The sequence below is a fragment of the Sturnira hondurensis genome, unplaced genomic scaffold (assembly GCF_014824575.4).
Source record: "Sturnira hondurensis isolate 20B ecotype Veracruz unplaced genomic scaffold, ASM1482457v3 Scaffold0001221, whole genome shotgun sequence".
Classification (NCBI taxonomy): Eukaryota; Metazoa; Chordata; class Mammalia; order Chiroptera; family Phyllostomidae; genus Sturnira; species Sturnira hondurensis.
In genome coordinates this window covers 590,612-601,096 of record NW_028073852.1, presented here as the reverse complement: position 1 = coordinate 601,096, position 10,485 = coordinate 590,612, and the positions used below count along the sequence as shown (strand labels likewise).

The 10,485-nt window shown below is 62.6% G+C and overlaps 1 protein-coding gene across 3 annotated transcripts in view; it reads right to left on the bottom strand.

Moving 5' to 3' along the window:
- CCDC57 (coiled-coil domain containing 57) overlaps positions 1-10,485 on the bottom strand; it is a 53,976-nt gene that overhangs the window by 32,776 nt on the left and 10,715 nt on the right. For all 3 annotated transcript variants that reach the window (XM_037068424.1, XM_037068438.1, XM_037068430.1), the window contains exons 4-12: positions 9,948-10,049; positions 8,956-9,113; positions 8,756-8,830; positions 6,606-6,806; positions 5,818-5,976; positions 2,686-2,848; positions 2,182-2,316; positions 1,071-1,287; positions 311-463 (exon numbers count right to left, since the gene is read on the bottom strand). In XM_037068424.1, coding sequence (XP_036924319.1) covers positions 311-463; positions 1,071-1,287; positions 2,182-2,316; positions 2,686-2,848; positions 5,818-5,976; positions 6,606-6,806; positions 8,756-8,830; positions 8,956-9,113; positions 9,948-10,049 — 1,363 coding nt within the window. The remainder of the gene's footprint in view (positions 1-310; positions 464-1,070; positions 1,288-2,181; positions 2,317-2,685; positions 2,849-5,817; positions 5,977-6,605; positions 6,807-8,755; positions 8,831-8,955; positions 9,114-9,947; positions 10,050-10,485) is intronic.

The window sequence follows — 10,485 nt, the reverse complement described above, 5'->3', positions numbered from 1 at the left end:
GCGAGCACAGGGAGGGCCTTGAGAGGAACAGGGTGACACCAAAGCAAACCCCAAGCAGTGTGTCCCACAGCCCCCTGGCAGTGACACTGAGCACAGGGAAGGCAACCACGCACAGTGAGGGTGGCCAGGAGCCAGATGGGGCAGGCGCCACGTGAGCCCCCCTGAACGAGGTGAGCAGACCAGGCGTCGGGACACAGGACGTTGGGACATTGGTGCTGGGAAGGGAGCCCTGAGCTCCGCGTTCACACTTCAGTTTAGAACAAAGGCGGTGCCCCTGGGGCAGAGCCCTGGGGCACAGACGGAGGCTCACCGGTGGCTTCTGCTGTGGGAGGGACACTGGGCAGGGCCTCCCTCTGTGATAAGGGTGCCCTCGGAGGCCCTGGCACATCTCCCAGCTGTTCTTCCAGCATCTTAAACTTGCCCTTGAGATTTTGTATTTCTGCTTCAAGGGCCAGAACATAATCTGTCAAATAAAACACGCAACCCGGTAGGCAGGTGTGTACAGGGATGGAGGGATAGATCTCACACCGTCAGCAGGGCTCCAGCAGCCGGAGCTGCTCCCCTCCCTGCCCCATACGCCCCCCGAGTCCTGGCGCCTGCAGGCCATGCCCCCCTCGCCGCCAGAGTGCAGCGTCTGGGCGCCAGCTTGCCCGGCTTTGCAGGGGCTCAGCTGGGGCTCAGCCCTCAGAATACATGCCTCCCACACCCCTGCCAGCTTTGGTCACAGACGCAGCAATGAAGTCTTGAGAGCAGCCACCTCAGAGGCCTGGGGTCCCTCCACCCACAGCTGCCTGGGGACCCCTTCTGCCCCAGCAGGCACCCTCCCCAGGACAGGCCTCCGTCCACCAGCGGTGGGCCAGCCCAGCCCCAGCCTGAGTCTCACTCTGGCTTTTAAGTGTGCCAGGAACCCTTCACTTTCCCTTCCACTTTTTACCCACGTGTGAAACTACCCCCAGCCCTGGGGGAAGGCGACTGTCCAACTCTGACGGGGTCTATGACTGGGGTGCTCAGGCTGAGCTCTTGAGAAACCTGGGGGCCCCAGTGGGGCACTGTTCTGGCCCCTCGCTCACCAGGGGTGGTGGCCTGTGCAGCAGGCTGTGGTGCTCGGGCCGCATCTCTGTCCCCGGCCTGCAGGGTGGGAGGCAGCACCTGCTTGCTCAGAGCCTCCATCTCCGTCCTCATGCGGGCAACGGCATCTCGCAGGCTCGAGTTCTGTTCCTGCAGCCGCTGGATCTCACCCGACAGGAAACCGGTACTGACTTCTTCTCCCTGACGCCTCAGGAGCACCTGCCAGAGACAGAAGAGGATGGGAGGAGGCTGGGACCCTCTTGGCCCCGCCTTCCTGCGCCCCCCTTGGTCCTCCAGCCACACTGTGCAGCGGCCCCCTGCCTGCACGGACAGAAGCACGGAAGACGTCTTTCTTCTCAGTTTCACCAGGTGAGTCCATTTTTCGGAGATAACTTTTATCGAGAAATTTGGGGACACTTCCTCTCCAATGGAAAAACCCTTTGTCACCTGCCAGGTACCCACAATAAAGACACAGATGGGACAAGTGCTGGCTCGGACGTGGAGAAAGGGAGCTGCGTGTAGCGGCACAGCGGACACTGGCAGCCAATGCAGAAGCCCGGCAGGCCCTCGGGCAGCTCGATGCCAACCGCACTCTGGCCGAGCGGCACCACTCCCAGGGCCGCACCCACGGGAGCTGCTGGAATCTGTGCAGAGGCTCCCGTGTGCCCCCTGGGCAGCGCCCATAATGGCCACTGTGTGGAAATACTCAGATGCCCAGCGGTGCACATGCAGACAAGTGGAGTCTAACTAACACAGGGGCACGAACTGCCCGAGGCAGGACTGGAGGGTGGGGGCGTGGGGGCACCGCCATGGGGGTGGCTGGCAGGCAGGACACTGCAGTGTCCACACTGCACAGAGGTTCAGGGGCTCAGGGAAGAACGAGAGCAGGAGAGGAGGAGGACGGGAGACATTTAAGAGACCACGTGGCCTGTGTGGAGATACAACCAGATCATCTGAAACACAAAATGACCAGACGGGAGGGCCGAGGAGCATATCGTACTTGGCTTGGGAGAAGCTGGAGGATACAGACAGGCAGCGAACATGCACCCTCGAGCGTGTGGGGGTGGGGGCGGCGGGGCAGCAGAGACGCGGGGGGAGGCTGGGGGTGCTAACCTCGAGCTCCTGCTCAGGGAGGAGGCCGTGGGTCCTCAGGGCCTGCAGGGCCTGGTCTCTCTCGAGGGTCATGGCCTTCAGTACCACCTCCTGCTCATGAAGCTTCCTCTCTGCCTCCTGAAGCTTGGCAGCCACCTGGGAATGTGGGACTCATTCACATCAGGGGGGTCGGGGGGCAGGACTCTGTGTGGCGATGCAGTGACCACACCCAAGCAACTCCAGGTGGGCACTGGGGCCCGGCCCCCCCTCTAGTCCCCACCACCCCTGGCTGCCTGGACCTGCTGCAAAGGGACCTGGGCACTGTCCCGACCGGCCAGTTGGAGACACAGCTAAGGAAGCACCATGAGAGGCCTGTGGCAGGACAGGGGCACACGAGTCAGGCAACTGGGGTGGTTACAGGCCAAAGTGCTTCTTGAGAATGGCATTTCTAAATCAAAGGGTAACTGGCCCAGATCCAGCCTCCAGGAGCATGCGGCCCAGGGCAGGGCCTGGGGGGGCACGCACCTGCTCTCTGGCCGTGGTCAGCCCCTGGATCAGCTCCTCGGACTGGCGGTAGTGGTCCCTCTCCAGGCTGGCACAGCGCCGCTGCCAGTCCAGGCCCAGCTGTGCCTTCTCACGCTCTAGGCTCTGCTCCCTCTCTGTGGCCAGAGACAGCTGCCGCTGGTACCTGCGGGCATCAGAGTCACTGGTGTCACCCATCCTCGGGGTTTGCTGAGCAATGTGCTGGGAAGACGGGTGCCCCAGGGCTGTGGCCACACCCTCCTGCCTGCTCTGGGCCAGCCTGTCCCTGTGCATCGGACACCAGCTTGCTCGTGGCTGGCAGCTGAGGGGTTTCTGCACTGGGACGTGGAGGAGACACACACCTCAGACAGGCTTGGGCATGGCAGCAAGCCACACGGCCAGGGGCCCCTCCAGCACTGAGAACAACCAGCCCGTGAAAGAAGCGGTCAAGGTCAAATGAAAGTAAGAGAAGAGCCAACGTGCACGAGGAAGGGGCCAGGGGCAGCTGGGGGGGGGCCTCAGGGGCAGGCGCGAACCTGAGCGCGAAGGAATGTGCAGAGGGAGAAACACTGTGGATGCAGCCTGGGGCAGCCGTGAGCTGGAGGGTCAGGAAGAGAGCGCCCTCCAGAGTGGAGAAGACACCCACCCCATGGAAGGGCTAGAGAGACCAGAGCAGAGGGAAGAAGCCACCGAGGAGATGGAGGAGAAAGCGTGCACCCGGAGAGACCCGTGCCTCTGGTGGGAACACCCCAGGTGCCGGGGCCGAGAGGCTGCACAGATGCCGGGCCACGCACAGCAGCACAGCCTCCCGGGTGAGGGCCGGGCTGTGCACAGGGAGGAGCCACTCAAGGGGCCAGCCGTGCTGAGTGACCCTCCAGCCTGCCCACTGGCCTCCAGGAAGTTGGCACTGGCTGTGAGGGCCACAGGGCCAGGAGGACTGACAGCATCCCCTGCCCACGACACCTGAATGACCCGGGAAGGGAGCCGGAGCCACAGAGTGGAGGGCTGCCGGCGGCACTGCAGAGCCAGCCTCCTGGGGTCCCCAGGAGGGACCCTACCAAGCGGTGGCCAGAGCCCGGAGCCCAGGAAACCAATGGGTGCCGATGAACAACACCCCGTCCACAGCCTTGGTCACAGAGCAGCAGTGAGGTCACACGGACAGGTGTGAGAACCCAGCGGGAGGCAACGAGGAAGCCGGGTCCCGACCCCGCTGCCTCGGCAGCTCCTCGAGAAGACAAAGATACAGCCGCGGAGGCTCGCAGCTCAGCAGGGGCAGAGGCGGGGCGCACGGGAACAGCTTCTCAGTCCCCGGAACCCACCAGAGACAGCGATGACGGGACGGGCCGAAAACACGCTTCGGGACCGGGCCGAAAACACGCTTCGGGACCGAAGGTGGCCGAGCACGTAGCGAGGAAAGGAACCTACGGCGAAAGGTGTGAAGTGGAAACTCGCGGCCCGAGCAGCACGACAGATGCTGCGGGGATGTCCCCGTTCGGACACACGCCCGCTCACAAACCCCGCTCCCACGTGAAGACGGGGTCACTGCGGACCAGCCGTTGGTCGGGAAGACGGCCGGACACCGTGGCGGCGCCGCCGCGGGGATCCTCGGAGAGAAAACTCGCCCCGGAACCTCGCATCCAGGGGAACGAGGCTGCACACTGACGCTTCACACTGACGGAGCCCAGTCACTCCGGAGTGGCCGCAGGCGGGGGAGGCGGGGCCGAAGAAAACTGCGGACGCTGATTGGCAAGAACCGAGAGCGTCAGACATAAACGTGGGAAAAAGTAGAGGGCTTCTGCGGTCAGTTCTAAGTATTCAACTGAAGGACGCTTGTCCAACCAAAGGAAAGACAGCTGGGTGTGACTGAGTGTGAAAAAGCCACATGTGCGCGACAGCGTGAGAAGGGGGAAGGGAGCAGCAGGTCGTGAGGAGGTCCCGAACCGATCCCGCGGACCGTGATCTCGAACAGTCACTGAAGCAGCAGGACGAAGAGGGCTTTCTCAGTCCTCACTGCGGCCATGCTCGCTGGCTCGAGAGCCGCCCGAGGGTGGGAGAGAGGAACACCCATCGGCTTGATACCTGCCCAACCAACGGTCAAACTGCAACCTTCTGGTGTAGGGACAGCCCTCCAACCCACAGGACCACCCGCCAGGGCAGAACAAAGAGGTTTTACTGAGACAACAGTGGAAAGAAAATGAAACCCTAAAAGATACTCAATTGTTTTAAAAGGCAGGAAAAAAAGTCATAAGGAATAGAAAATAAGCACCAAACTGGAGATTTAAACCCAAACATATCAATCACAGTAATAAATATTTAAGCACTCAAATGAGCAGCAAAGATTGTCACACAAGGTGGAAGAAAAGGCAGGACTCAGCCAAGGACACAGGCAGGAAGCACACTTAAATACAAAACCACACAGGCAGAGGGGGCAGAGGGGTCACCCAGGGACCCATCAGCACCCGGAGCAGGGGCAGGCTCTCCCTAGAAGGAGTGCAGTTCCTGAGGGACCATGAGGGGCCGTTAGAGCCTGGGAACAGGTGCCCTTTGGGAGGGTTCCTGCCCTCCCACCCTCAGAGGGGAGGGTGGCTCACCCCAGAGCCGCGTGCAGACTCTGAGCTCTCTGCTGGCAACCAGCAGAACCTCGACAAGGGCTGCCTGGACCCCAGAGAGGGGCTAGGCCCTCAGCCCCTATGAGTCACGGATCGAGGACGCACCCTGAAGCCGGGAAGCCGGGAAGCCCAGCCGAACGTGTTCTCTGTACAGAGCAGTGCTGAGCGAGAGATCAGTAACGACAGGGAATTAAGCCACATACTACTTTGGTCCACAGTGACCCACGGACCAAAGAAGAAATCACAAGAAAATTAGGAAATATCCGCTTGTATTTCTTTGAAAAGGGGAATGGTCCAAAGTTAATCATCTAAGCTCCTGCCACAGAAATCCTCAAAACAACATGGAATTAAAGCTAAACTCAAAAGAAAGTAAGTACTGACAAGCACAGATACCAATGAAACTGACCCCAGAAAGACAACTGAGGAAAATTCTGTTTCTGTGTCTGCTCTTGTCCCTCTTCCCCAGTAGGATTCAAACCAGGAGCTCAGGGCCCAGGATGGCGCCCAGTGCCAAGGGAACAGTCACCTGCTGACATCCTGCTGGCACCGGGCCAGCTGCGCCTGGAGCTCTGCCTCCTCCTGCTGCAGTGACTGGACCCGAAGGTCTCTGGAGGTCATCTCCTTGGACATCTGGGCGACCTGGGCATCCCAGCTGGACCTCAGTGTGGACGCCTCCTCCCGGAGTCTAGGTGGGAAGGCAGGAGTGTGTGCTGTTTCTCCCGTGCAAGGCCTTGCACACATGCCCAGCACTGACGTGCACTCATGGTGCGTCCCTCAGGGGGACACAGCAGGCCAGTGTCACTTCCACCCTTCTGTGTCCACATTGGGGGGGCCTCCTCACCTAGAGCAGCAGATGGCCCCTCTCACCAACCCAGGGCCAGCCAAGCTGCTGCCACAGGAACAGCCCAGTCCTGCCAAGTGCGTGGGGGACAGAGAACCCCAGGTTCTCAAGGGCCTGCCACCTTGCCCCACCCCGCTCCTTGACGCGGAGACATTTATCACGTTTTCAAACTGAATAGTAAACTAGGGTCTGAAGTGACCTTCAATTCCCTGGTAAAATCACCAGAAATTGAACTCCTCCCCAAGAAGAAGAGTTTCAGCAATGTTCATGCTGGGGCCACAGGGACCGGGCAAAGCGCTCGCCTCGGGCTCCGGAGTGCCCACCCGGCCACGCAGAGACGTGGCTCCTGGCTGCAGCAGCACGGAGACGCAAAGCAGCTGAGCAGCAACTTTTCCTGGCGGGCTTCAGGTCCCGTCAGCGCGCGTTTTGGAAGTGGAGCAGCCTGCGCCAGCCCACTCCCTGGGCCTGCTCACTGGGCGATGGCGGCGTCCTTCTCCTTCAGTGCGTCCGCCTGCCTCCACTCCGCCCGGCGGGCCTGCACCTCCAGGGCCTCACACTGGGCCTGCAGCTCGAGGACCCGGGCCTCCAGCGCCCGCAGCTGCTCCGCATGGGCATCCTTCACCGACGCCAGCACTGCGTCCCTTTCCCGGGCCGTGCGGTCCAGCTCCTCGTGCCTGGAAGACAACAGGGCCCACAGGGCTCACACAGGGCTGACCTAGCGCCCTGGGCATGGCACCCCTCCCAGTTCTGTGATGTGGGGGCTCTGTGGGCATCGTCGTGGGGTGGAAGACCGCTCCTTCACCCGTCACCCCCCACAGAGCTGGGGCTGAGCAGCTGGAGGCACCAGACACAGGCCCCCACCCCAAAGTTGGCAGCCCCTGGGCAGGAAGAGGCCAGAAGCAGGTGCTTCAGTCAAGCGCATGGGCGACGCCACCAGCGGCATTCCCGTGACACCTGAAAGCAAAGTGCTGTGGGTACGCCGTGAGTCCCCCTCCCTGCTTGGGCCCAACTCCGCTGCAGGGCGTAGGCCCGCCCTGCACTGCCAAGGGAGGGATGCGCTGAGGGACACAGTCACCAGGAGAGACGTCCATCCTGAGCACACACCAGGCTGCTGTGTGCGCTGCTGATGCCTGGAGGGTGATGCTTATAACCTTTGTTCTATTCTGTCCCGGGGAAGTAAGAAGCCCTGAAAACAGCGCTTCCCTGGCTCCTCTCAGCTCCGTTGGCCTAGCTCCAGGACCATACCCAGGACTCACCTGGAGCCCAGACACCGCCCCCTGGTGCCCCCTCCCTCACTGAGTGGTGGGACAGGCTCGCCCACAGGGTGGGAGGAACGATGGAGGTTTTCTGAACGGTTTTCTGTCTTCAAAGGCAAACACCAGGCCTTGGGCTGAGGACATGCACATGCATGTCACCTAAGTGGCAGCTCAGTGGCCGTCCTGAGGCCAGGCGCCTGGCTGACCACGCGCAAGGACATGGAGTCAGTGGTCGGCACCTTCACACCGAACTCTTCCCCTGTAGTCAGGCACTCATTGGCCAAGGTGCGCCCGATGACACAGCGCAGCAAACGTACACACGGAGGCATGTCTGAGCTGCCCAGGCCGCTGCGCGGGAAGGTGGCCCCGGGGGCGTGAGCCCCTGCCCTGGGCTGAAGCTGAGGCGCATGTCGGAGGTTCCGGGGACTGGGAGCCTGGAGGAGCTGGGAGCGTTTACTTCGCAGCCATTGTGCCAGCGCAAGGGCACCAGCATCCAGTGACCTCCCTGTGTCCATGCACTGGGGGTCCCAGGTCCTGCTAAGTAGGCAGGCACATGCAATGGTCACGGAACACATCTTTGCAAGGCCTTTTACTTAACTCGGGAAGCCGCCAGGGTGGATGACGCTGCCCACTGGGTGCAGACCTCATGCCGGCCGGTGCTGCCTGGCCTCCAGCCTCCAGGGCCGCAGGCTCGGATGCAGCGGCCAGGCCGGCAGACGGCCCAATGCCACTCCCGGGGGAGTGGCTCTCGGTGTGTGACCTGGAAGGGGCTCAGCTCATGTGAAGAAGCTGCTGGAGCCCAGCAGGTCCTGGCCAGGGGGTGGGGGCCGCAGGGGGTTCTCACCCCGGCAGCTGCTCATCCCCAAGCGCCCGTGACGGTTCTGTCAGCGACACTGGCTCTGCAGCTCTTGCTGCGGTGTGGCCCAGTCCGCGCTCATGATCATCACGACGTCTTAACGTAGAGACAGTGGCCCCAGCGAGCCCCGCGTTCTCGAGTACGGGCTCCCACACGCTGTCTGCAAGGCGGGGGCGGCCCTCTGTGGCCTGCACGCTCTGACCTGGGGGCGGCGACAGGGGTGGCGTTGCCACGGCGTTTGGCACACACCAGAGTCACTGAGCCTTGGTAGCTCTCAAGGCTAGTATTCGCAGGAGGCTGGAAATCCTATTCCTTGCCAACGATTTCAATTTACAATTTAAAAGGTTCTCGATGTAGCTTTGAAAACAGACCAGGAGGGACAGGGCTTCTCCAGCCTCTCTGGCCACGAGCCCGGACTGCATCCCGGCACTGCCAGCGGAGTGGGGCCATCGAGACCAAGGGTCCATGTGACCTGTTCACGCCATCAGCACCAGGAGCCAGAAATACTCACTTCCTCCTGAACATCTCCTCTTCTTTCTTCCGGGTCAGCTGTGCAGACTGAAGCTTGTCCTCCAACTCCTTTATCCTGAAAAGAACCAAGTTTTGGAGGACAGCCAGCCTGTGACCAGGGCAGGCACCCCCTCCAGACAGGGTCCCCACCGGGCAGTGGGGCGGCCCCTCCCCCAGAGAGGAAGCAGGAGGGACCCGCACCGGGCGTCCTTCACAGTGGCGAGGTCCCTGAGCTCCCAGGCGGCCCGCTGTAGCCTATCCTCCAGCTCCGAGTTGGTGGCCTGGGCGCTCTGCAGAGACTCGGCCGCCTGGGCACCAGCCTCCCTCAGGGCCCCCAGCTCCTCATTCAGAAGCTTCGCCTGGAACACAGGAAGGGCCTTTAGAGCAAGGCTGCGGCTGCCGCACTGGAGGCGTGGACGGGACGTGGCCCCGTATCAGGATGGGGGGGGGCATCCTCACATGCCCCTCCCCCCCCACCGCTGGCAGCAGGGCACCCCCAGCGGCCTCGTGACCTGCCTCGTTGCCTGGCACGTGCTCACGTACGCAGGCGGGAGTTGAGAGAACGTGGCCCAAACCCTGGCCACACACTCCAGGTCTAAACAACCTCTCTGGCATCTCTTTCCTCGATGCAGGGTCGGGGGATGTAATGGCTGCTGCCTCGAACTGGCACCAGGGGTAAGTTGTGAGGCCCGGGGAGTAGGTGGAGGTGTCGAGGGGTGGGCAGCTGTGTCCAGAGTCTGTGACCCACCCCCACAGCAGAGGGGAGTGGGGTCTGCACAGCCCTCCCACACTGCAGCCCCTCCCCTAAGCGAGTCCCCCGACACTGTGGAGCACAGGGTGGCCCCCACGCGTCCCTTCTCCCCTGGTGCCCTGGTGAGGGTTTCGAGCCCCAGCCTTGAGGTCTGGGCAGCACTTCTCTGCGGGGAGTGGTCCAGGGGCTTGCTCAGAAGGGCAGGCCCATGGGACTGAGAGGGGCTGGGTCCTTGCAGGGCTGCTGGACAGGGTGGGTGTCGCCCCAACATCCGCCAACCCTGCTGACCCCACCCCTGCAGGCCAGACCCCGTCTTGGGGCCAAAGGCAGGGCATGGGTACCCTTCCCCAGACCCTGGCAGCACCGTGCTCCTGCAAAGGAGGGGGCCTTGTGGGGACCCGACCCCCAGCCCAGGCCCCGGCCCTGCAGATGCGCCCACTACCTTGAGCTCATGTTCCAAGACCACGCCGCTCATACTGTCCACATGCAGCTGGAATGCCTGCTCCCGCCTCTTTGTCTCAGATTCAAACTCCAGCAGCAGCTCCTGGGGCAGGAAGGGCCTGGGGTGAACGGGGCAGGTCCCCACAGAGACCAGCATGCACGACCAGTGCCGATGGGCCTGTAGGGCGTCCTCCATGCCGACACTTTCTGCTCTGCGCTGGGGCCCCACCCGGCGTCTCTCCTGCTGGGAAGAGCCTCCCACCCCTCAGAGGACCCACCGGGAGGGCAGTCCAGAGTCCCCCTTCCACAAGCGGCCTGTTAGCCCAGTGGCTAGGCCACCCACAGACACGCCTGCCTCCTGGCCACCCTCTTCTCTTGCCCCGGGAGTCCTCTCTCCCTACGCCCTCTCTGGCGCCCTGCAGCCAAAGCCCCCTCACCTGCCCAGTCTCCCCAGTCATGGCTCAAGCAGGATGACCCCCACCCCCATCTCAGAGGCCCCCTGCCATGTGGCCCGGGCAAACACCCTCCCTGTACAATCC